The sequence below is a fragment of the Cyprinodon tularosa genome, unplaced genomic scaffold (assembly GCF_016077235.1).
Source record: "Cyprinodon tularosa strain WSP-4 unplaced genomic scaffold, ASM1607723v1 ctg93, whole genome shotgun sequence".
NCBI classification, from domain to species: Eukaryota; Metazoa; Chordata; class Actinopteri; order Cyprinodontiformes; family Cyprinodontidae; genus Cyprinodon; species Cyprinodon tularosa.
Window position 1 is genome coordinate 570869 of NW_024039707.1, and position 27355 is coordinate 598223.

The 27355-nt window shown below is 36.8% G+C and overlaps 1 protein-coding gene and 1 long non-coding RNA gene across 4 annotated transcripts; one reads left to right on the top strand and one right to left on the bottom strand.

Moving 5' to 3' along the window:
- Nucleotides 1-27355, top strand: LOC119776383 (zinc finger protein 541-like). 3 transcript variants are annotated; one of them, XM_038274770.1, is made up of 11 exons: nt 1-47; nt 17628-18970; nt 19347-19588; nt 21970-22169; nt 22278-22438; nt 22566-22669; nt 22822-22882; nt 25065-25153; nt 26051-26173; nt 26401-26501; nt 26614-27355. In XM_038274770.1, exons 2-11 carry the CDS (start codon nt 17659-17661, stop codon nt 27137-27139), a joined length of 2919 nt encoding a protein of 972 aa, XP_038130698.1. In that variant the 5' UTR covers nt 1-47; nt 17628-17658; the 3' UTR covers nt 27140-27355. The 3 variants fall into 3 exon arrangements, with proteins under 3 accessions (XP_038130698.1, XP_038130697.1, XP_038130695.1); XM_038274769.1 differs by lacking the exon at nt 1-47 and adding an exon at nt 14332-14477; XM_038274767.1 differs by lacking the exon at nt 1-47 and adding an exon at nt 14484-14742.
- Nucleotides 6548-13792, bottom strand: LOC119776384. Its single transcript, XR_005279775.1, has 2 exons — nt 13622-13792; nt 6548-6607 (listed from the first exon to the last, which is right to left on the bottom strand). It is a non-coding gene; the product is annotated as an uncharacterized LOC119776384 (long non-coding RNA).

Here is a 27355-nt window from a genome sequence, read left to right on the forward strand (position 1 = left end):
CCAAACACATTTCACTGCCATCTCTCCTCGTAATGACAACCTTACAGGTAAGACATGTTTCATCCTGCTTGTTTGAGGAAATTATAGCTTAAATAAACCCTAACTAAATAGCTGACCTAAAAGCAGCATGAAAGTAAACCTGTCTCCACCTTAGTTGGTGCAGCAGAGTGCTTCTCTCGCCCAGTTAGATTAATAATGACAAGGAATATCAAGGAATAATTCATAAATTATTTTTATTCAGACTTTAAGTTTCGAGAAAATGTGCCTGAAAACTACAAAACTCTACAATTCTCACAAATAAAAAGCGATCAAGTCTTGCTTCTTTAGCCAACACTTGAAAAGAAGTGCCCCTTTAACTTGGATGTTTAGATTATATTATAATTGTCATGTTAATCTGAACTGTTCCTTTAAACAAGCACTCCATAAACCTGACTCGGATGCATAACATTGACAAACAAAACAGCTCTTAAATCATGATTTTCATCTACAGTGACACTTTTCTTCTAAGCCTTAACATTACTTGTAGCACTTGAGTGTTGTAAGCCACAACAGGCTGGTTTGTACACTAAACAGGCTCGCACACAGAGAGGCTTAAAACCACAAGCCTTACTTTGTTCATTGTAAGCATCGTTTAGATGTCATGATAAACCGGGCCTCTACCTGCCCCTGACAGCCAAAGAGCTGGGGTCTACTCTCCTCTGTATAAAGCATTCAACGTATTGGACATGGGTATTGGCAGGAGAGATTTCATCCTGCCTCCTCACTGAGGTTTTGATCATTTTAACTCTTGGGCTCGTCCCGTTGTCATAATGTGCCGAAAACTCGACTTAAGTCGATTGAGGTGGACAAAACTGCAGACGGAGGTTTCCTTGTCGCTGCTGGTTGCTATTTTTGACTTCCTTCAGTTTTGTGACCTTCTTTGACATCTGCAATAGGAATTGGGGCAACAACCGCGTTTGTGTTTTATACGTTAGGAAGTAGAACTTCGGCAACACATGCAGGCCCAGATTAAACACCATCTGTACTGAGCGACTTCATGGTTCAAGGATAAAACCAGCAGGTCGAAAGGAGTCAAGATGAAAAGGGGCCTTTTTCCATACGTTTTCCAGACTAAAACACTATGTTTCTGGTAGAGAGAAGCGAGGAATATAACAGTGGTATAGAAAACATTGTGTGTTTAGAACCATTTGAGACTCAGTAAAAATTTAAGTTGTCAATGACAAAAATCAGCCACAAAAACATTTGAGTTTGGATACAACAGATGCTTTCGTCTCATTTTTCTTTTCCAGTGATTCGGCTTTAATTCAAACCATTCTTGGTTCCGTAATCCTTACTTCCATCTGTACAGCCAGTGCATTTTGTTCTTATATTGGTACATCTTCATTCATTTTCTTACAGGAGAAAAATCTAATAATATGAGTTCGTAATGCAGCTAGGCATTGAAAGGGGTCTAGTTCTCATAATTTTAATCCTTCTAACTCGCAGTTGGTCAACATAGGATGTATTGAAATGATTTTTAGTAAAGCAACACTGTAAATTATGACAATTTCTATAGAGTTCTTGCACTGCTGGGTTTAATTATACATATATTACTGCATCAGTATAATGTGGGATAGAGGTGGTCATTCTGCGGCTTTTCTGAGGTCTTCTGGCAGAAATTTGGGTTGATATAGTAGTCGCCAGGCTGTTAGAGTAATAGGCACACTGCCGTTCTTAACAATAGGTTCTCTTTCAGGTTTAAGGCTGATGAGGCTGCTGGTAATTCAAAGACAGTGATTCCACATTAATAAAGCAGGTAGTGAGGATGCCAGTGAGGGCAGTAACTAAGCTTGAAAATAAAAACTGCATGTACATATGGCTTATTAGTAGAACACAACAGCAATTGACAAGTTGCCCCAAATCGTCACTGATGAGAACTTTTCTAACGGGCCTGATGGATCTTTTAGCATCTTCTTCCTCCAGACTTTCGGAACTTGGTTTCTTATTTGTCTTTATGACAGTTGTTATCCGTGTCCTGGACACGTTTGAGTGGACTGGCTTTTAAAACAATCTCCCAAAAAAGTCTTGAATTCGCTTTTTCTTACATTCCACTTAAAACTGCAGTTAATTCTGCTCCCTTTGCATGTTTTCCTGCAACGTTATTTTCTTTTCCCCCAACTTTCCGGTAGTGTGCTTGGATCCAGCATTCTGTGGACGGCTAGTTTCCTTGGCAATCGTCTTTGGCATATTCAGATCATTGAGGATCGGGTCATTCAAGATCTGCTGGAACTGTACCATAACAGCATAACATTTCTGAATTAAAAATCATTATTTTGTCAGTTTTAATTTTTAAAATTGTATTTTTAGGTTTTACCTGCTGTAAGACTTAATTATCAAAATGAACAGGAATAAAATCTTAGAGTATATCTGCCTGCCTAAACCAAAGCTCAAAACACTCAGTTTCACAAGTGCACCTGAAAGTGACTCAAACAAAACCTTCACTTCTACAAAACATGTTTGAAGTTAAGCTTTTGAATTGAACTACTGTAATAAATTAACCCTTTGATGATCTTATTTATTAAGCAACACCTTTGGCCCGCTGTGTCCAACACCTGTTGTGAAGTTTTTAATGGTTTATTTGGATGTTTTCTGCAATGAAAATGCGCTTTTGCAGACGACAGCCAATAATATGCATCGAATTGCATCTATTTTATGTCTTAAGTCTTTACCAGCTACCAAAGGCCCGTTAAAGCAGCCGGGTTAGGCCTTCGCCATGATGACTGTCACTGGATGAGTTGTGCGGCTGAATGACTGGAAAGCTCAGTTTTTTGCCTCAGACATACCGTTCAACCATTTTTTCCACTGTGTTTCCTACATGAGTTCTACCCAAAGTTAACCTCGCATGTCATGTGATGGATTTTTTTTTTCTGCAGCGGTTTCTTGCTTCGGCATACTCGCTCTGCCATGAAACATCCGGAAAGCAGTCGCGCAGTGTCTCCCTCCTCAACCATGGAAACCTGTAGTTCCCTCAGCGTTGCTGAGGCGGCCTCCCTTTGAAACCTTTCTCTCACGGTTACATGCTGAAAACAGATCTATTTTATGGTGTTTAAATCTTAAGCTGCAAACTCTGAGGTCAAACCACCAACTTTTTTCACGCTTTTTGTTTAGGGATGCTTTCCAGAAACGGAAAAATCCTAAACTACTCCTCACTGTTGTAAAACGTAACACATGAAACCTTGTCATCCCTTCATGGTATCTTAGTAGCTGTTCCTGTTTGATGTTTTCTGTCTTGTTAGTTTGTGGTATAGCTGTAGTCATGCAAACACTCTTTAGTAAAAAAAAATAAAATCTAAAAAAAAAAAAAGAAAGAAACTCTGCTTACAAAGGCAATCATATTGCAGAAGATGATTTGAAAACCTAATCTCATTGGGTGTCAGTCATTTCCAGGTATGCAAATAAGAAAATAATCTTATTTGTCATTCTTATTCATGAAGCTCAAGCCCATGCATTCTCACAGCAAGAAGAAGCTAGAAAAAGATTGCTTAAAATATATATTTATTTTGAATAATTATTCAAACAACCTCTAATTTACACACACACACATATATACATATATTTTTTTTTAAAAACAGCAGCATTTAAAAGGGAAAAAGGCTGCTTCTTAGTTTTGGATTTATCACAGACAACGATTTCTCCCACAGTAATGTTTAGATAACTAATTTCCTTCATAGCAACGCAACAATAATTAGTTTTAGCCTTAAGCATACCAAGGTGCATTTAATAGATTCATGCTTCATTTATCTCATATTGGTGTGTATCATTCTATTAGCATTCATTTTTTGCTAGAGCAATATATTGAAACAAGTCTCTTTTTTAATTTTTAGTTGTTTGTCCTTCTCAGTGTGTGTGGAAGCATTAAAAATGTAGGTCCTCATTCAGCTTTGTTTTTCCGCTTGTTTTAAAATTATGCAAAATGACTTAAACCTCAGCAAATAGCTGTTTCCTTGTAGCCCTTTTGTTAATGAGGAAGATCGAGATTCAACCATCTTAAAACATGTTTTTTTATTGGGAATCATAAAAACGTTGCTACCAGGTATCAGCTGGGTTTTGTTTTGCCCAGTGTTCAGCTGATTGACTGCAGCAGGCAGGAATCGTTAGAACACCTTCGACTTGATGGAAATCTTTGTCCGTTTAACGTCAAATCCTACTGTCTGGCATCCACCATCGTGTGGTGTTAAATGACTTTCGATCAGGAGTTTATCATATATAACCCGCTCACTGTGGAGACGGTGTAGAATTTTAAATTGAACTGTGTCCTCAGAGCCTTATTTGTAAGGAATATTTTCCAATCTCTCCTTTGTTAAACAGTCATCGGTTTCTCCTCTTATTTACACCTAACCAATAATTCATGTATTACAAGTTGAATATTTGCTCATTATGACTTACTTAAATAGCTTAATTATCAATTACAGTAAATTAATTAAAGTACTAAAAGATTTTTCTTTTGCTTCAGATTTGCTGCTGCAGTTAATTATCCGATTAAGGCCTTTTTACACATACCACAGGCTTCATAAAAGTGAAGTGTAAATTTAGAAACTAAATTGTTGTACATGATTATAACGTAACGAGTGTTGTCCTCTTTTCATGCCGTGTGACTATTCCCTGCTCACCAACCCACAGGTAACAGTCTCAGGACCAGACAGTATCTTGTTTGAAATCAACGCTCGCCTTCAAAAGTTACCGAGCATCTCATTGTAAAAGGAGAGGCGTCTTTCGACTGTTGAAATCTACTTGTCCCTCTTCAAGTAATTTTTTTGATTGATCATATGGAATAAATTTACCGCTTTATACGAAGATTTCCAAAATCAGATTAATTTTGCAATGAATTTCCTCATTTGCAGTATTCAAATGATGATCAACACCGAAACTGGGTGTTCTTCAATTATGCAATTTGAGACACTGTCAGTTTGAAAAAAAATCTTATAATCTGTTGTTTAAACCATCTTTTGCTTGATAAACAAGTTATATTTCTCACATACAGTAATATGATAATATATTCTTCTGTGTGCTGGTTGACCTTGATGACCTATATTTAACTAGAGGAATCCAAAATTTAAGACCTTTGAAACCACAGGTTGACTGAAGATGGTCTGATTGTGTTTCCGTGTCCCACTTTAAATGGATCAACTATAAAGATACCATTGCTCTGTGTCTTAAAAGAGTGCATTTATTGTTGGAAGATGTTTGCTAATCTGAATCTGAGCTTTATATCTTACATATATATGTATGTACCGGTATATATCTATCTACCTAAATATATATGTCTATATATATCTATATAAATACGTATACATATATATATATAGATAGATATATATGTCTATATATATCTATATAAATACGTATATATATATATATATATATATTATATCATATGTATATTTACTTTTATTTATTTTAGTTATTTTATCTTTTTGTGCAGCACTTTGCAAACCTTGTGTTTATTTAAATCGTGCTATATAAATAAAGTGGATTGGATTGGATATATATCTTTAAATATGATACTGAGATGTTATTCATCATTTATGGGGGATTTTATCAAGTCGTTTTTATAGCAAACTTCTGTCGCTTTTATCTAGAGTTTCTGCAAAATGGATATTTGGTTTATATTATGATATGAAGGCCCATCATGGAGCTACAGCTGCATTTTTTAAACAGAGACTAACATTGACAAAGGCTAGGTGCATCTTATCTACTTGTTCTGGTCCTATGTTGCCTCTGAAGATCACAAATCTTAAACGATTAAAGTCTGTAGAAGACTTTCGACTTCTTCGCGGCTCTGAAATGCTGCAAAAAAAGAACAAGCGGCAAAGTCTCTTAACATTTTCTGGCTTTCTGAAGGAAAGCTCTTGTCAAGCACGCTCTTATTTTACTTTTAGCCTGCTTTTATCCCTTGGCAAGGAGTCTGCTTTCATTTAGGCGTGAGGAAAAGTTCAAGATCTTTCTACATCTTGATGCTGAACAGTATAGGAGCTGCAGAGGCTTCCTGCCCCTTTCAGCATTTCACTTAAAACTGTGAATAGCATGTTAGCATGTATTAAAGCGAAACCTTTACTCCAAAGTGCTCCGTAAAATATGTGAATGAATTGTATTATAATTATAAGATTAGACAAATCAAATTTTCATGTTTGAGCACATTTGTATTAACATTATAAAACCTTTCTCGAGGTAAATACTCTCATTTTAGTCTGTTTTTAAGAATTCTGTCATCCTGAAGGCCTTATGTGTAAATGTGTTTTTCAAAACCTTTAACAGATAATAAGTTGTGCCTTTTTTAGGAAGACCTGTTAGGTTTGCAGTTTCACTTGTGTTCTCATTTTTAAAAACACTTTTACGGCTTTTAGGAGATGTTATCGTGTCATCCTTTCTTCCATTACATGCAAAAAATTGTTCCTTTTATTCCACAAATAAGGTTGTTTAACCATGATGGCAGCTGGAAACGGAGCGTACACCAGTCAGATAGGCCGGGTTGTATCTTTTCTTTTTTCAACTCTTTTTTTTTTATTTGTTGTTTACAGCTTTCATCTTCTGTTCTGTTCCACACTTCCCGCCAGTCATTGCTGCTTTTCTGAAAGACGGAAGAAAGACAGACAGGCAAACGAAGACAGAAATAGAAGAAAAAATTAAAACCCAGAAAGAAACCAAAAAGTCCAAAAGTGAGCGTCTCGTTCCCCCTCCTCTGCTCCCGCAGGTTTTTACAGTGAATTTGAGAGAAAAGCAGAGAAACGTTTTCCCCCGTGCCGACTCCTCTGCACTCCCCCTTCCAACCTCTCACATCCTTTTCATTCACACATTTTTCATTCGGCTTTTTTCTCAGCGTTGGCCTGCTCATATAGATATAGCAGGATGTGCTGAAACACGACAGAAGGAGCATATTGAAAATCTTTCAGTTAGTTTATTATGCTAAGTAAATTTAATGACAGAATGATATGCAGAAATTAGCTTTTTTTGGTTCATTTTAGGTTACCGTGCAGCATCCGATTTGGTCTCCATATTTGGAAAATTTGATATAGAGACTCTGACACAATTGGTTTGGTGAACCAGTAAGGCGACATGCATCATGTGGATCAAATTCGACAGGCTGAAACAAGTCTTAAGTAAGATATGACGGAGGAGAGAAGGGGGGGGGGGCAAACCAGAACAAATCTAGATGAACATGTACAACGTTTCAGCTTCAAAAGATTCTATTTGCTGTCGTTGCAAAACATCTGCAGCAAAATTCAGGTGCACTGTCTGAACCGGCGCTAAAAACGCATTTGGTTTCACACATGCTCATGAAACCGGCTCAAACAACCTCTCCACTTATACCAAAAATTTGATCCGGAAACATACTTATAATGAAATTTCAGGTAAGGCCAGGTTTGGGCTTTTGACCCTCAGAGTTTCTATATCCTCTTTGCATAACAGAAGGTAGAATAGTCAGAAGACACTATCAAAACCACAAGTAATTATTTCCAAGGTGAAATATGCAAAAACGAATACATTTATCATTGAATAATGCAGATTTTTTATGGACAGGTGAAAAGTAAAAAGGAAAACTGTTCCTCAATATTACAAAACCAAGATAGATTGGTATTGTTATCTAAAGGCCAGGCATTAAGGGAGGTGAATGTTTTGATTGCTTCAATCGTCAACAGATTTCACAAGCAGACCCTTCTGTCAGACGCTCCACTATAACCACACAACAGCAGCAAATACAACCATGTTTGCTGTCAAGTTCTGACCAGGATTATTAAAATGAACGGTTGGAGAAATCTCTGCATTTGCCTCTTCATATGAATTTGTTATGACCCGGTATCGCTATCAAGGTCACCAGGATTCTAAAAGCTTAATGTTTCTTTTAATTGGTCCTACGATACAATAAGGCTTTAAATGAGATGCTGGATTGACCTGTGCTCCTTTCTTCTCCCTTGCTTACAAAGAAGCTAAAAGCAGCTGTTTTTTTCCAGTCATGGCGTGAAACTAAAGGAGCGCTTCAGTCTCATTAAGGTATCTGACCGTTAAAGCAGTCGACTGTGACCCCGATTCAAGGCAGAAAGGTTGGCAGGTTGTCCAGCTGATATCATCTTGTTAGTATCCCAGTGCTACTTAGAAAAAAAATCAGCATATCTAATATGTTTATTTCTCTTTCACTTTTAACCTTCTTGTGAATTTAATCAATGTTAATTTTTCACTTTGATTGAGTCTTCCACCTCCATGTCCATCTAACGGAGAGTAAACAAAAGCAATTTATTTTCAACAAGCTTCTGTTTGAGCTGATATCTGTCAGAGGTATTTAAGAATCTTTTTTAAATTAATATTTTGAGTACTTCTTATAAAGTCTTGTTTTGATTTCATAATTTCAGTTACAGAAAACACGCTGCTCTGATACTATAACTTTATTTATTTTGCACTTTTAGTCACCAAGAATACTTCAAAAAAACATCTTTTTATGCCTCTAATTTTGTTCCATTTGCGTTTACGTCTTCCTGTTAGTGAACAAGGTAAAGCTCTGAGTATCACTGTTGGTGAGCAGCATAGGAAGCAGATATAAAACCAGAGTGCAGTAGAATGGGCCTGTATAGTTCTTCTTTTAAGCAGAGCAGAAGAAGCAACGATGATGGACATTTAAATATATTCGTCCAAGTCAAGAAAATTACAGAAAAACTAACATTAAGTAAGGAATTTGTTAGTTTTTTCCTTAAGATGGAACTGAACTATCTAAAGGATTCTAATCCAAATTTCTGAGACTTTTGCATTGATTTCTAATGAGAAAATTCCTTTACCGTTACTGTGGAATAGCCCAACTAGACTTTTTGCCATTATTTATTTGTCTTTTAAGTTTTGTAGTTAGTAGCAGATAAAAAGTACAAATTTTGTATAACGAAAAAGTAGGACTTTTAAAAATTTGAGCTGTTATTTCTATTCGTTTAATTACAGCCAAGGCTGATATTCTGGCTTCAGTTTAGAAGTAAATGTTTTTTTCTTGATTATTATTTATGTTAGGGGTTTGGGAAGTTGGATAGGTTCTGCAGTTTAAATGAAATAATCTGAATTATGGATTTTACTTCTGCTTTAGTCCAGATACTGATACATTATCCTGAATCAGAGTCAGCCAGTGCACTCACACAGTGAACCTCTACTTCAATTTTTTTATGACATTACAAACACATTTCATTTATTTTTATGTGCAGAATTAAATTATTAAAAAAATAAGCTCCAACAATGGTGATAACGGAAATTCCTGGGTAAAAATCCAGAAAAATATACAAAGTAAGCATAAAGCATAAAACTTTTTAAATCCAAATTAATTCTTCTTATTTGTAAAATCCACTTCCAATGGCTCTTTAAAAATTATACAAACAGTTCCAGCTGCACTAACTGTTAGTTTTACTCTATTTTTCTTCTGGAGTAACATTTTGTAACATGTTTTGCTAAAGGAGGCTGATTGGTAAATTATTGTCATCATGAGGAAAGGTTAGACACACCCAGCTGTGCTCTCTTTCTCTCTGGGTTATCGTCAGTATCCATGTTTAAAGTTGTTCTTGTAGAATAGCAAAAACATTTATTTTCTGTTTTTCAAAAAATAATTAAAAAAAAGATCCTTGGAAGCAGATAAGTCTCCCTCCTTGCAGAGTTAGGATTTTGGCATCCTCTTTGTTGTCAAAGGCTAAATGCTCCAAACCATGAAGAAAGACTATTTTAATCCTGTTGAATATTAGGGGCTTTCTTGTGATTTAAATCAGGTGCAAACAATTCAGCTGCAGAGGAAATTAGCTTTTTACAACAAAGGGAAATGTATTTACACGAATATAAACATATTTATGTGTATTACTCATGTTAATTAGGAGGTTATTCTAATTTTACCACATTATTATCAGTAATACATATTAATGATGAGGTTTTCAGAAGCGTAGTAACACTGAATAAATGACCTCAGCATTAACTCAGTCACATTTCCACACACATGGCACTCAGATTAACCTTTGGTTTGCACTGTAAATAAATTGGACTGGAGCTCCTGTGCCGGCTGGACAAGGTGGAGAAAAAAACAAAACATAGACGGATGGAAAAGTTCATATTTTTTCTTTAAAAGAAAGAAGAAGAAATACAGCATGGGGGGAAAAATAGTTAAAGTACAGTCAGGTCAAATACCTAATTCAGCTCATGGAGCAAATCTCATGTCCGTTAAAACGGATTTTACTTGGGAAACATAAAAAGGGAAAGCAGAGCCACAATTAACACATAAAAAAACGACAAAAAAACAATTATGATCATTTTAATCTCTATCAAGGTTGAGGGTATAACACATATATTTCAGATAGAGTCTGATTTCTTGTATTCAACTAATTGTGAAAAAAGTATTTTTAGGATTTTCGATCTGTCGCCTAATTCGGACACACCTCTAAGCACTGTCAAAAAATAGCCAAGGAATCAACCTCCTCACCATTTATTTTTTTATCTAAAAATAAAAAATAAATTAATCAATTAAGCAAGTTTCCCTCAGACCATCTTTATTATAGAATTCAAGTTTTCCGAGAAGCGATTTCTGTATTGTGAAGAACATGATTACCATGCCGTTATCATGTTTTAGAGGTTTATTCCTTGCATTCGGTGCAACAGTTTAGGGAAATATATTTGACTTCAGTAACGGTTAAATATTGCAATAACGGCATTGACCCGTGCAATGCTTGCACCACTCTCTGAGAGCTTCAATAACTTAGCCAATATAGCATCAGGCCTGTGGATTAAAGGCAGATAAAATCTGTTCACCTGGCCAAAAATATTATAAACATACAGAGAGATAATGTTTGACACTTGGGATATAGTATAATATAAACTCCTGAGTGATGGTGCAGACACTGATATTGTGGCGACAGCTGTTATTCATTATATTATACAGCTCTTCAGCCATGACGCATTTATAATCTTGCAGATATGTAATGTCGGGTTTAATTGAAAGTATTAATACTTTGGCGAAAACCTTAACGTCGTGATCATCTACAAAAAGAGCATAGTTTCATGGATATGTTTGAAAACTAAATAAGTATGTCTGCTATGGAAAGAATCACTTCTTAGTTTATATTTTATAATATTTTATAATGCACTTTCTTTGCAGTATCGTAATTTGATTTACGTTTATGTGCAATTAAGTTCTGACTTTTGCATATAAACTAAACTAAGCTTTTAAACTAGCGCCTTTTTGCTAGGTCATGTTTATACATTTTTATTCTACTAATATATATATATGTATACTTAAGGAAAACTTTAGAAAAATCTGACTTAAAGGCTGCCTAAAATCTTTAAAACATATTCTATTTTTAAAAGACATATACTTGATGTCGGTTGTTGAATTTGGCATGTATGTGTCCAATATTAATAATGTGATACAAAAATTCCTTAAGCATGAAAGAAACTTCATAAATGAAAATGTACAGCGCTGTTGGCATAATGTAGATTGTAAAACATTGTGATGTTTTAAATGTCAGATATTTGGATCTTTTAAAAAAAATCTTCCTGTCAAACTTCATGTTACATTTTAGCATCACATACCTGCAAGATATAACTATCTCACTACATGTCTACATGCAGAATTTTGGCTGTACTGATGGAACTAGTTCACTCTGTACTTTTGCAAAGTCTGCTTCTGAAATATGGATGCTCTGTTTTTTTCCACTGAGAAATTAATGCATAGTTGCTCAGGAAAATTTAATGTTTCTAATTGCAGAGGCATTCTTTTCAAACATCTCCTTAAATATAGAAGAAAAGAACTAAGACCTTGCCCACGATTTTTGCAAAGCAAGTTAAATTGCAGTTTACACAATGTGCAGAACATATGCGGCAATAGTTATAGAGGCAATGGCAGTCTCTATAGGTTTAAGAAGGTGAGAGTTTTGAAAAGGATGAGATGAGATGTGTTGATGCTCTTTCGTTTTGTGTGACAGTCATGTGGATTTTTTATTTTCTAATAGTAGGCAGCAGATGCATCTTGTTTTTTCCCCATCTGATGCCACAGTGCAGGAATCAGGGCTGGAGATGAGCATTTTGTTTATTCGTCTCCTATTGTTGACCTGAAATTATAGGCTTGCAAATCTTCTTAAGAAATTGCAAGCCTTATCTTAATTGCAAATTAAGATATTTGTGTACTTTTAGACTGTAAAGTCATTTGAATGCCTATGTTGACAAATATGAAGGTAGCTGATTGAAGAGCTTCTGCTGGTCAAAACGTGCTGCTCATGAAACTTCAGATGACTGAGAGCAGCACCCAGACTTGACCGTCCCTGTAGGCTCGTGCAATTATTTGAATAGAAAAGAATAGACTAGAATAGAATAGAATAACAGAATAGAATAGAAAGAACCTGCATCATCCATCAGTGGAGAAATTCATCATGACAGTCCTCACTGGCTTTCCTCGTTGGTTATCAGTTTTATTGGGGGGTGGGGGGTGGGGGGGGTGGGGGGTGGGGGGGGAATAGTTCGTTCTGTACTTTTGCAAAGTCTGCCTCTGAAATACAGATGCTCTGTTTTTTTCCACTGAGAATTTAATGAATAGTTGCTCAGGACAATTTAATGTTTCTAATTGCAGAGACATTCTACTATGGGGGGGTCAGCTATTATAAAAGATAATCTCAAATATCAGCAAAATTTGTTATCTCTGCAGGCCCAGACGAATCCTGTATATGTAATGTTAGCATTAATTGCATACGCAATACCATTTACACATCTATGAAGATTTAGAGCAAATCCTGCTATCTAGAGCTGGTTGCTACTTTAAAATATAATTATTTTGTGTTTTTTTGTAAAATATTGTTTATGGACAAATAAAAAGCAAAGCATAAAGTTTCAATTTGTATTACATTTCTTTTTTTTAATCAAATGTATTTACAGAAATCTTTGTTTTATAGTTACATTAGGGCTGGTTATCAATTTAAAAAATATTGAAATGTACAAAACATAAACTAGGGGGTCACTTAAATTGAGCTTTCAGTTCATATTGTTGCACATTTTACTGGACTGGACGTTAAAATTGATTGCTGGATATTTTATGTTATGATCTATATCTCTTTAACATAGTAAGCTTTTAAGTTAGTATTAATCGACAGTCATTTTAAGATACTATTTTTGGCCAAAAATAGTATGTTAAGGAAATTTGTTAAAATTATTCAGTTTGTTAAGGATCCCATAGAAAATATATAGTTTGAATATATTTCATTTTGGTTTTGATTGATCCAAATATTGTTTTTTTTACTCATTTCAAACATGAAGTATTGAAGACAAACTGTTAACATCAATATTTGGGTGTTGGACGAAACTGTAACACCAATCAGTGCCAGATGTCTCAAAACAGCTGTGGCTGGTGGTGTTTCAGCCTCTTGTTTGACCTCTATAACTGTGTCTGCTGTCACCAAATTCACTTCCTTCACATCTGGACTCGGTGGTTGAACCTGAGGTTAGGCGTGTAGGTGTTTTAAGGTTTCTCTGGGCTTGTAAAGGTTTAGTTAACGAGTATAGAGAAATAACATGTTTACAGGTGCGAGCTTGCATGTGTGGGTGGGTGGGCGAGTGGGTGGGACTGCTTGGTATGTTAGAGGGTTCCCCGAACCTCATCGTTTGTCTCCGTCTTCTTCCTTCCTGTTTCTTTCTTCTTTACTTCCTGTCAGCTGACTCAGCCCTGGAGAACCTTTATCTGGTAAACATCTGCTGCCTCTGCATTCACACACAAACAGACTAAAGCAGAGACAAGAGTTAAGCATATTTAATCCGTAAGGATGGAGAAATCACCAATCATAGGTCACTCACAGTACTGTATTTTTTCACGGCATCTTTCACAGTCATTTTTAGAATAGAAGAATAGAATAGAATCAACTTTATTGTCATTACACTGTCACAGGTGCAAAGCAACAAAATTCACTCTCTGCATTTGACCCATTCCTTTGAGGGGCAGTGGGCTGTCATTGTGCGGCGCCTGGGGAGCAGTGTGGGGTTAAGTGTCTTGCTCATGGACCTAGAGTGGCAGTCTGTGGGAGTGGGGTTTGAACTCAGAACCTCTGGATTCCAAACTCAATGCTCTAACCACTACATTTTTCATCATGTGCAAACCAGAAAAGTTGTCAAACTTGGACTAAAGTAGAATTACAACGTATAAGATTTTCTAGAGCATGTCTGTCTCAATTTAAGAGGAAATAAAAGCTATTTTATCTGATTTTTTTTTTAAAACAAAAGAAGAAAGAGAGGAGAACAATTGCTTGGTGAGGAAAAGAGATGTATAGCATTGTGGGGACGGGCAGATAGGCGGAAAGATAGAGAGAGATGGAGGAGGGGGCAGAGAGAGATAAAGATAGCTAAAAGGAGGGAGATCCGTCAGCGTTGTTTCCTCAGGATGTGGTTATCACGACGACGCAAAGGCAGTAGAGGCAACATCACTACCCGCTGGTCCTCTTTGACACCTGCAGCGATGCGTAAGTATGAAAGTCAGGGTGTGTGTGAGAGTGTGTGTCTCACTCAGAGAAAAAGGAAGATGTTTGCGGCCTCTCGTTGGTTTTGTGTCCATCATGACGGACGGTGTGTGTATGTGAAGACGCACAAATAGGAAGGACTCAAGCTATAGGTTGAAAATCATTTGAGGGCGACGACTCAGAGACAATGATGAGGACAGTGAGAAGCCGAGAACATGAACAACGGGAGGAGAACGCATGCGAAAAGAAAATTAAGCGGCAAGGACTGGTAAAGAGAAAAAACCTCAGAATGTATACAGTGTATTTGTCTCCTCATCTCTTCATCTTACTTTGTTCTTTCTCTTTCTGACTCACTCAGTGTCCTATTTAGAGCAGAATGTGGTTTCAAAAGAGAGAAAGAAGAAAAAGCTAGTGAAGAAGACCTAAATGATTTACCCTTAATAAATAAGCTAATGTTTTTCATTTTGAAAGCTCAAACATCTGCTTACACAGCAGCGGTGTGAAGCAGTGAAAATCTAAAGAAGGAAACATTTAAACTGAGCTGCTTGGTTAAATGGAAAGGTATGTTTGCTTGTTTTTGTTTTTGCTTTTCCCGCTGCATAACTTTTCTGAAACTAGTTTTGTGTTATTCATTATTATAACTATGTTTTTAAATTTCTTTTTAAACTTAGCTGTGTCAGCTTGAATGTTCAGTGATTGTAGCTCAACAAATTACTACTAAGATGTATATTACTTTAATTTAAGCTGCAGCAACCCTTCAGACATTTCAGCATCTCATAAGATGGTTGGATAAGTTTTTATTTTAATAAATATATGCTGGATTTGATAGTTGTTTTTTCTATTGATCTCAAACAACATTAATTGGACTAAAGAGGGTTAAGATTTACTCATAGTGAAGCCTTTTTTATTGCAATATTGAGAGAAAGATTATCTAACCATCATGATAAATACTTTTTATAGGTTTGCTATGTAGTGTGTATCAATGTAAAGACCTGTTATAATTTTATGCATTTATAGTTTAATATTTAGGAAGGAAGTTTGGTCATTTTTTTTGCAGATGATACTTTGATATACTTTCCTGCATGACCCATCACTGCAGCGTCTATTGATGGCCACAATCTAGCTTTTGTCACTTAAGGGCTTTTTTTAATTCTGGGGGAAACGTGCAAACCAACCAAATATTTATTCCATCTTGGTCCTCTAAAGTTGGATGACCTGTCAGTCAATGTAATATGTGAGGTTTTAACAATAAGTCTCTTTACAGCTCAAGTCCTGCTGTTTGCATCAGTATATAACGCAAACCTTGATATTATCCTTTAGCCGTGCAAATCTTTGCAACGTTCACATGCATCGGACTCAGTCTATTGCCCTGAAACCACTTAAGTTCATATCTTATTTCAGATCTCTCCCTCATCTTTGTGTGAAGGTTGAACTAGATGGTCTGCTTTTTTCCATCCTCAGATTCAATCAGTGGTATGCTCTATTGGTCTCACTCATTCAACATCCTGCCTATTATGAGGTTTGAATATGTTGGGGTTTTATTTGTTAGGAAACACAGAAAGCTTTACACTTGCAACCAGAGATTATAAATACTTGGAAAACAGATTATTTCTGTTTAGCTCGGAATCTGGCATTGAGTCAATGGAACGTATTTGTTTCAGATGAATTACTCTAAAAAGAAAGAATGTCTCGCTGTTAATACATGATCTAGTCTACACCAGGTTCAAAACGGCTTAAAATCAAACCACGTTGATCAAATAAACAGATATGTAGTATATAGCTACATATATAATTCTCAAGGGTCCCAATATTTGTTTAAATAATTCAGTCAAACTAAAATCGCTTTATATCTGCAAATATCTATTAATATATTCAGACAGACAGATAATTGGATGGATGGATGGATGGATAGATAGATAGATAGATAGATAGATAGATAGATAGATAGATAGATAGATAGATAGATAGATAGATAGATAGATAGATAGATAGATAGATAGATAGATGATAGATAGATAGATAGATAGATAGATAGATAGATAGATAGATAGATAGATAGATAGATAGATAGATAGATAGATAGATAGATTGTCTAGAAGTTATCGTATGAGATGATACCGTCAACCTCTGAAAACGAGAAAGCAGCAAAAGTTAGAGTGATAAATCAGTGGGGCCTCTATATATAGGATGCTCAAATTCAATATAGCCACCTCTAGCTAACAGAATTCAATACATTTTTTTGTTGTTATGAGGTTTTTTTTTTTTATTAAAGTTGCTCAATTTTAGAGTGTACTTTTTTTTTTTTAAATCCTAATTTTAAATGTACTGTTTTTTTTATTTTGACTAGCTTGTCTTCTAACTTTGAAAGAGTGAGCCAGGTGTTTCTGTTTCTCTGGGGTATAAATTAATTGATGTGGTCTTTTTCTCTTAACCTCCCTCTTAAAAAAATAGTAACCGGGGAATATTGAGCTAATTTTTTGCGTACAGTATGCGTGCTGATTTCTCAGATTATAACACATCTAATTTCTTTACATCTACAGTCAGAGAAGAAATGAAAAAGTCCCAGACTAGAAGAACTGTTATAAACATCCTTGTTATAAAAAGCATTGAGGGGAAATGCAAAATAAATCTCAACAGCTCACTGTTAGGGAGTTGTTGCTTCTGGCATAAAAAAAAAAAAATCATTCATCCTAATCTTATTGAAACCTTTTCTTTAAATAAATGTCAGAAATAATATATAGATCTGTAAATACATGTTTATTATGTTACAGAGGAAATTCTGTGAAAAGTGCTAAAGATTAAAGGCCTAAATTTTATTAACTTAATTACCTGAGGCTATTAAACAGTATAGCAATGTCTGATCAAATATTCTATTTGTTTGTTAATTTATGCAGGACACCACATTAAATACTCAAGCTGAGCTTGATGTTTATCTTGATATTTATCTGTCTAATAAACACATATTTATCAGAAATAGCATAAAGTCTTGAAAAATTACTTATCATCACATTCCGGCTAAAAAAAAAAAAGGTTTCTATTTCTATTCCAAATGTTATATTCTAGTACCTAATATATGTTGCATTCAATGACTATATTTATGTTTTAGATAAACTCCCCCCTCACATTTAGCTGGTTATTCTGTGTTTCCTGCAGGCATTTTAGCAAAAGCAAACACATTTTCATCATGGAGGGTCGCTCAGCCACTCAATCCTTCTCCAACCACCAGCATCATCGCCACCGTCCATCTTTTCTGACCCTATCAGGCTTTCAGAGCTCTGATGCTGGATTTCCACCCTCACACTCTATCCAGGACTCCCAAGACCACTATGGGGGTAGAGGGGAGGAATCCACACCCGCCTTCCTGACATCAAACACCTCAACTGGGATGAGGAGGGTGAATAGTGGGAGTGACAGAGTCTTCCTCACCACCAGCGGGAGCAGCTTGGACGGAGATGCTGGTTTAGGAGGTCACTTTGGTGGCGAAAGCAGACTGGGAGGTCACTTTGACGACTCGTGGTACGGCAAAAAAGGGATGTGGGACGACGTGGAGAGCGGAGAAAGCACCGCAGATGATTTCCACAGTAAAGAAGATTGTTACAGCAACACGAATGATGTGTTTTGCACCATGAATTGTGTTCCTGAAGAGGGAGACAAGTGGACGATCAGATCAAACTATAACAATCATGGACAAAGTGAAGTCTGTAACAGGGAAGGCAGCTTCAGCAAGCAATCTGCGTCCTACAACAGATCAGATTCGAAGGTGAGCGATCATTATGTAGCAGGAGAGGAGGATTACGGGTCCAGCTGTGGTTCAGGAGAGGATCAGCTTCAGCAGGCAGAGGCTGAAGGGTCGTGGCTCACGGTTTCACCCACAGGAGAGGCAGAGATCAGAGGTCTCGCAGATGGGAGGTGGAGAGGAGCAGCAGGACCTAACGTTCTGGCCTCAGGATCACCTGTGGGGGCCAACAGCAGAGCCTACCCTCAGAAACTAGACTCTTTCTCTGACGCCTTCCTCCCTCAGAGGAGGAGAAGATACCAAACTCCTTCTGATAGGGATTCTGGACAAATCTGGGAAAACGGATTAGGAAGAGGAGATAACTCTGGATCAGTCAAGATGAGGCAAAGCTGTGCTTTTGACCCGGACTCGTATCTTCATCCGTCCTCCTCCTCTCTGTCATCTTCTTTTCCCTCCCCTCCCACATCGTCTCACCTCATGTCTTCAGTTCTGAGTCCCCCTCCCACTCCCTTGCCCCCTGCTTCTCAGTCGCCCTCCAAAGCAGACTCTCCAACCTCACAGGGGGGCACGGCACATGTGGTTCCCCAAGGGGAAGAATCCCTGGGTGGGCTTCAATTTTTCCCACCCCGTGTTCAGTCCTCTGGGATGATCTGGAAGTTCCCCCTGCTTTCGCACTGCTTCCCACAGCTATCAACCGACCCCAGTGACCTGGGGTGCAGCCTGAGATCCTCTCAAGGCGACGAGGGAGGCAACGTCGCAGGTAAAAACATACACTAACATGCTTTACTGTTAAAATGCGAACAACCACAGGGCTAATGTGAATGAAAGGAGTTTACACACAGGTTAAGGCCCACATGTAAATTTACGGGACGTGTGGGTTTTCGTGGGTGTACTCGTGAAGTTTCCCATTTCCCACATGCAAATTGCAGTTTCAGTTTTGACATCTGACTTTTTAAATGTTTTTTCTCTGGTTGAAAGTTATAGTTTTTGCCATCATACTTTGTTTTTTCATGTGAATGTTCATAATGTGGGTTTCTGACTGTTTTCCATCACTCAGGTGATGGTGATGCATCACAGGGGTACAGTTTCTGTAGCCTTCTCTTAATTTCTCCTTGTTTTTAAATGCATTTCTTCAGCTGCTTGCGACATTCTACAGTCTCCTGAACCATCATCCCATAAGTCTTCCACCCATCGTTCATCCCTCCATACCTCCAGACCGTCTTGTGCATCCAGCGGTTCATCCCCAAACGCCTCTTTCTCTCTTCCATTTCACCCATTCTCTGGGAAGCATCACGAGACTACTGAAAAGATATCTCTTTACAAAGCGACTCAGAAAGTTAAGACTGAACCCATCAGTCTGGACCAACAGCCCCTGCAGGTACAGTAAAGTGATTTTATTAGCCCTAGTAAGACATTTTTAGAACAATCAAGGGAAACTTTTTTATTCCCTAAGGCAACATTTCTGGTTGTGCCCAACAAATGAATTGGTTTGTCTTTAAGCATCCGAGATAAAGATGCTTTCGTATTAAACAAAGGTTAATTTGGCTGATGTCATGTGAAAAATACTGCCCACTTCAAGATATTAGATGTTTGCTCTTTGATAAAGGAGTCATAACTTGGTATTTGACATAAATACTACCTTAAATTCATGTTTAATTACTTTTAGGAGGAAAGAAAAATTAAAGAGGGATGATTTCAACCTCATTTTTACAGTTTTTTTCTCATAAGGGTTCGCTGAAATTAAATGGGTGTATGTGCCTTCATGTCTGCAAGTAGCATTAGCAACATTAGCAGTTTTCGAGGCTTCATGTACCATCGTTTCCCAATCTGTCATACAATTAGCAAAAAAAAGTTACACATGCAGCTACACTTAATGAGGAATGAGTTGCTATGTGCGACACTTTGATGCAGTTAGTCAATATGTATTGGAGAGTGTCATTTTTTCCCCCTCTCTTATTATCCTCGACATGTTCTGTGGTGGCAACATAAATTGGATCATCATACAGACTCTTTTGCTTTAGCTCCAGTGATTTAAATTGCTTTAATGTTTGTTTCAATTTACATAAGGACAAGCTATATTTGCGCAAAGATCAAAATTTACTCATGCATTTCTAGCAAACTGTGTGATATTACTTGATTAACAGTGAGACTAGAATTAAAAACATATACAATCAATCCAACCATTAAATTTGAGAAAATTCTGAGCACCTTGCATTCAACATTAGAAAGACAGGCTGTAAGATGCTTATCACTCCTGCAGAGATCTGCATTAGATGTGTTCAGGAGAATGTCATCAGCAAAATAAAAATTTGTATGGGCATTTTGGCAATAAACATGTTGGTGAAGGTGAAGCAGGTGAGTGTCAAACAGAGAGAGGCCAAGGAATGATTCATGGGGTTCAGCAAAAGTCAAAACAGACATATTCCTCTCTGTTTACTGTGGCAACATCAGGTTTTCATCCAGTCTTTCAGTTGTCTTTTGCAATATCTGACTATTGCTTCTAGATTTCTAGCAGTATTCTAGCAGGGATACGTGTAAGAATTAAATTGAGAACCCTTGTATTCATCTTTTCTTTGACAGAGGCCTCTATATTTCTGTTTAACATCTATCATATCAAAGTAGCCTTTGATAAAGACAAAATAGTCATCAGCGTAACAAATGCTCCGTAATTCTTAAAAGTGGGCATAAACATTGATATTTTCATTTGTCGTCACACCCACCTGTTTGCATAGGGACATATTTGGTCCAAAAATAAAATAAAAAACCTAGTAATCTCACATGTAACGTTTTGGTTGGAGATCAGAATCAAGCAAATTTAAATTAGCTTTAATTTTGTTGTTGTTTTTAGTAGCCTCTCCTAAACTAATAAAAAAATCAACATATTTTGCTTATTTAAATTATTTTGTTCCAATTTTCAGGACAGCTAAGAGAAATGGGCTTCAGTTTCATGTTACCAGAGAATAAAAACAAAAACACATTTTCCAATATATGATTTGTAAACATGTAAATTTACAAAATAAAGGTATTTTTTGTAAAAAAAAAAAAATTAAATTTAATGCATATTCACAATGGGTGATTATTGAAGAGGATGCTTTAAAACAAACAATTTCAAGATGCAAAAAAGTTGTAATTTAAAATAGAAAATATCTCCAATATTTGTTTTCTTTCTGCTCAAAAGCAGCACAGTCAGTGGTAGAAGGTGTCAACTCAAGGTCTAGTTTCTGATTATCAAACTGTTTAATCACAATAGGTTTAAGAAACACTTTGAGTTCATCTTTGGAAGTTTTCCTTTAGGTTGACATTTTTTCTTTCCTGTCCCCCTTTTTTTTATAATGCTATCAGTTTTTAATCAACAGTAAACAGGTTATGATGGAGGCAGACAGAGCTCGCTGCAGCTGGAAAAGCTCTGCGTATCTTGACTCCAACTCTACGACATATTCCTAAACCACAGTCTTATTTTTAGACATGTGATAAGGAGTGTAAATAAGAATCGTCTGTGAAAAGCGTGTTCTTTGGGTTTTAGTAAGGTGGGATGTTGTTCCTGCCTTAGAACTAGGCTCATGTAGGCACATTATGGGAACTTATCTAAGCGCCTGTGGAGAAGGAAATCATTTTGTTTGTGCAGATTGTTCTAAGATAATTCAACTTTCTTCTGTTGACCTATATTTCACTTTACTCTCATTCTTCTTTTCTTTCTCCTGTTCTTTTTTTTTAAGAGCTAATAATTGACTGAAGTCTTATTTTTTTTCATTCATATAGGAAGAAAATACCCCTGTCTACACTGGAAAACCATTTCCTAGTATTCTTCACTCCAAAAGGGCTCAGAACTGGGGTCGTTATACCCCTCGACCACTTCTGAATCCTTCCCGCAGAGGCACAGGCCTCTTTTCGTCCATTTCATCTGCTCACCACAGGGAGGAAGAGACATCATGGGCCGAGGAGGAGAGATGTGGGTTACCGTAAGTAAAATCTACAAATAGGTCTTTCTTCTTTATCACAGTTTTTTTGTGTGTGTTTTGTTTTTTGTACTAAAAATAAGCAGTAACGGAAAGCTTCCCTCTTCTTAGATATGTCAATGTTGGTCCAGGATTCCAGGCGGATATTCCTCCTTGTGTTGTGGATGTTGAGTGTTCCAGCTCCTGGATTTCAGAGGAAGATTACCCACCAGAGCAGCTGTTGTGGAAACCCTGGGATGAGCTGCAGGAGAGCCCTCGACTTCAGGGCCAAGGTAAAATACAGCAACCGTATCACAACACCTGCTTCAGAAAATACCCACAGCTCAACTTGTTAAACATTAAAGCCTAAATGAATTCTAATGTAGGTAAAGCTAATGAAGGTGTGTGCTCTATCTGTAGTGGAGAAGCTGCTGTCCATGTGTAGTTCCAGCTGTCTACCAGGAGGGGGCAGTAACACAGACCTAGCACTGCATTGCCTCCACTACAGCCAAGGGGACACAATGGTAAGAAAAAATAGTTTTATAATTTCTTTTGGTTATTTTATTTATTTAGTTATTTAGTTTTCATATTTTTAGTAATACCCCTATAATCTGGGACTAAATTAACCATATCTTTACTCTTTATTATTTTGTTTACCTTCTATTTGTTTGTGCAGGCCGCTTTGGAGATGCTGTTGTTTTCTACGCCCTCCCCTGCAGGAGATTACCACTACTCTGGTAACTTCCTAACTTCCTTCTTGATGCTTAGTTTGGATATTTAGCACAGACCTACAGTGTCATTCATATTATACCACATACATACATACATACATACATACATACATACATACATACATACATACATACATACATACATACATACATACATACATACATACATACATACATACATACATACATACATACTCATACATGTCATGTTACCTGAGTTATGGGAAGATAAACTTCAAGGCTCAGGACATCATATAATGTCCCAGTCATCCTCTCTATCCAGTTTATTTTAGCTCATAGCCTCAGGCAGCATATTCAGAGTGCAAAAGGCTCGATCCAGCTGGATGAAAACCTTATTAACCCCAGCAATTAAACAATTAAACCTGAATTTTAAAAGTGAACACATTTGATGTAATAATGGTCCTGCTCCAAGCTTGTTTATGACTTAAAGAGATTTTATTTGTAATTTTGTTTACACAAGTGTAAAACAAAAATAAATTTTGTTTGGAACAGCTCTGGATGCTGAAGAAGATTCTCAGTTATCCAGGTTGTAGTAATTCCGTAAAAGTTTAAAAAAACAATCCTTTTTATATATTAATTTTCCGGCAAACCGAATTTCCCTCAGGACACAATACAAGTTGAGTTATAGTAAACTGGCTCCCCTAGAAAAGATGTGTGTAAAAACCTTAAGTTAATTTAATATTTGACTGCTTTTCTAGAATCTAAAACTGTAAATACAGATTCTAGAACATAAATTCCACATGAAAAACAGTCGCTTAATGTTTTTGCACTCCTTAAGATGATAAAAAAAACAATTTAAAAAGTCAATAATAAAAAATAATAAATAAAAAAACCCAAATAAAAATAATAACTACTTAAATATCATTACATAATGCTTGAAGTATAAAAATTAGAGGATGCCATTTCTCTTGGGTGCTTGTCAAAGCACCCATCTTCATATCTCAATTTTCTTTTTACAAGAAAACTACAACTAAATCCTAATTATCACTCAAAGCAAAGCTACTATCATTATAATTCTTATTTTCCTTAAAGTTATGCACACATCTTCACCTAGGTTGAGCTATAGGTATTTAAACAGTACTAAACTTATTGCTATGGATGATTTAGATATGCAGTGTGTATAAGGCGACAAACTTCAAAAAATCTTGATATTTCTCTACCATTTCTGTGTTTTAACCTTTTGTTTAAAAAGACATAAAAGTTAATTAAAAAAAAGATTAGGTGTGCTAGTTTTGATATTTTGTGCATTAAAACATTATTCTTTCTAAAAAGTTTTACAGTATTCAGTTTTACATAAGAAACCAGATGGTGGTTTATCAGATATTCAACACCTAACTAGAAGTTTTAAAAACATCATAATTGCTCTTCTTTTGAATGTTGAATTAATTTTTTTTTAGATTTTGAAAAGCTAATTTATGAGCTGATGTTTTACCTCAAGCCAGCTTTGTAAATTTGGTCTAAACAAACAAGTTAGAAGTCAGGCTTGGTTGGCGATGGATGAACCATGACAACCTTCTAACCACTTTCACACTTCACTAAGAGGAAAGCTAAAGCTGTCTTTCCTGTCTTTTCAACAAATATTTGCTCAGGAGGCTTGATTTACTAATGCGTGCTAAAGTATAAAAAGATTTCCTGAAGTTTTCCACTAAAACTACGTAAATGGTTAGAATGAGTAAAATGAGGAAATTGTGTCTGCAGTACATATAATAGAAGTGATTGTTAAAGGCTGAATTCCTCCCACCTATATCCAATCCTCTCACTCATTTAAATCCACAAAGAGCCAAGAACAAAGCAGACATTGTGTTTGTCAGTCAGGTGAGTGCTTTTCTTCTGCATGGTGGTATTCTAGCACGTTTTAAGCTCATTAATTAGAAAAAAACATCATAATTTAGACATTGTAGCCTGTAAGGGACAGTCTAACCGTGTGTGATCCTCAAACCATTTTAATTCAGAAACACCCTTAGCTTGCTCTAAAATGGAGCAAAAGATTGTTTTTCCACACAGCGGCGGTCGTAAGACCCTAATGTTTCACTGCATGGAATCAGGTCTGCATCTCAGTGTGTCGTCCATCGTAGGATGACCTTGATGTATTTATTTCCATTTTTTTCTCCTGTCCTGTTAACCTCTCCCTCCTTTTTCACTCTTTCTCTCTTTCTCTTCTTATTAGGGAGTGATTTTTGGACAGATACTGAAAAGAATCTCTTCGGTGTGGCTCTAGGGACGTATGGAAAAGACTTTTCACTCATAGAGAAGACGGTAAAAGAACAATTTATGTCCTCACTGTGAGCTAAGCTGCACCTAATTGCTACCCTGTTCAGTCCCTGGCGACCCTACTGTTAATACTTTGCACAACCTTCTTTTGCAAACAGTGCAGACTTCTTTCACATAAGAGCATATAGAAAGAGGGATTTTGCACTATTCAGTTATGTATAAGCTCTCTTTTGAGCTATACAACGCAGCTGTTTCCACTCTCACAACCAGTTTTTATGTAGCTTTTGCTATCCTTTGTCTTAAATGCTTGTTATTTTTTTAAGGATCCATTTTAAGCTAAATGTTCAATCCACCATATTTTTAATTATCTTTATATTTCAAAGATTTTTTGATAAAATTCACTTAATCAGTTAGATATTTTGAAGGGAGATGTGTCCACAGTATCACTGATACTCAACTGTACTTAATAATGGGCATCAAATCCTTTTCCACATATCGATTTTATGCAATATTTAAGAATGAACCCTTGTTTTCCACTTGTACGAATGCAAAATATCTATGCACAAAACCACGTGTGCTTTGGAACGTTCTGTGGCGCAACTTAAAAAAGCAACACCAAAGCAAAACAAAGCAAGACAGAGACAACTCCCATCTATCACTTTACTCTGTTTTTGGAGAAGATTATGGTTTTAATGCAGCTTCGTCGGAGAAAGAAAGGTTGGACCAAACCAAAACTTGTAGCATCCAATCAGCACAGAGTCCATGCATCATATAGGATACTTGAACTTTATTGATCTCACATTGGAGAAATTTACCTCTGCATTTAATCCAGCTGCTATCGTGGGGGAGCAGCAAGCATTTCATTCATAATAAAGTTAAATATTAAGCTATACAAGGAGATAAATACTTTTGAAAGATAAAACTGCTTCTTTATTGCTGCAGGTGAGGACAAAGACGGTGTCCCAGTGCGTGGAGTATTACTATCTGAGCAAGAGGCTGGTGGACAAACAGAAGAAGCAAAAGGAGGAAGAGGTCAGAGAAGCAGAGGAGGAGTTGAAGAAATGCGTAAGAACCCTCTAAATGCTTTTGCCGCCTTTAACCTATTTTCAAATTTTGTCAAATATTTTTGCCTGATCTGCCTCAATCACTCAGGTTCATTAAAACATTTCCAAAAAAACCTCCTGACTGACTTTTTGCATAACGTGTGGAATGCTTTGCATGACTATCCACTATGGAATGCAGCTTAGCCAGCAGTCAGAGCTTTCTAGCTCACAAGTGGTTGTGTTTCACAGATGACGCCCCTCTCCCAGCCAATGGAAAGGTCGTTTGTTTTGGAGGAAGTGGTTCCTGCTCCCTCACTGGCTAGCTTCTTCCCCTGCAAGCTGTGTGGCAAGTGAGTAGGACTAGTTTTATTAAACGAAGCTGGCCTTTGCCTTAAGGCAAAGCCAACACATGGTTTAGATTTTCTAATATCCTTTTTTAATTTCTCTGGTTTTCTTTTCTAGAATGTTCTATAAAATCAAATCCCGCAACGCTCACATGAAGATCCATCGCCAGCCTCAGGAGGACTGGACTGACAGGCGGCTCCAGCACCAGCTCCTCACGCAGCGTCTTGCCCTCACTCGCCCAGCCAACCTCATTCCCAGCCCAGGAAGTAGCCTGCTCCCACCTCAGTCTTCGTCAGCTATGGTGTTCTCCCCGTCAGGCCTCCCTTCAAGCAGCAGCAACAACCCAAACAATGTACACAACAGTATAACTAACAGCCACACAATCACTCCTAACCAACTTGTAGATCCTAGCACAGGTGTGACTTTTAGCAACATCAATCCTACAAATCCCCATCTAGTTGCTATGAACAATATCGATGGGTGCGACTCAAACCGAAAAGACCCCATTGTACCTTTCCACCAGCCGTGGAACTCTTTTGGACACCTTCTTCCAGACCTCTCTTCTTTTTATTGCCTCCCTGAAGGAAAGGAGGAAATGGGAGCAGGGTCAGGGGAGGGAAAGGAGGCGATCGGCTGGCAGTAGTAGTCTGTCACTTTCCTAAAAGCATTACCACCGCAATTCTGAATATCAAACTTACCTTTAATTCAAACTCAGCTGTTTTATTCAAACTGTTTTCACACAAAAAAAAATTAACTTAATGCTCCTGTTTATTTGGGCTTTTGCTGTAAATGTTGTACTTATATTTGTTACATATTTAAATAATTGTTTTTCATCTGAAATATCAATAAAAATATGACT

Excerpts from the sequence above, each read along its gene's own strand:
- LOC119776383 (XM_038274767.1), top strand. The coding sequence starts at position 14,690 with ATGAACAACGGGAGGAGAACGCATGCGAAAAGAAAATTAAGCGGCAAG. Across the intron at positions 19,589-21,969 it reads TGGACCAACAGCCCCTGCAG|GAAGAAAATACCCCTGTCTA; the intron begins GTACAGTAAAGT and ends TCATTCATATAG. Across the intron at positions 22,883-25,064 it reads AGGAGATTACCACTACTCTG|GGAGTGATTTTTGGACAGAT; the intron begins GTAACTTCCTAA and ends TCTTCTTATTAG.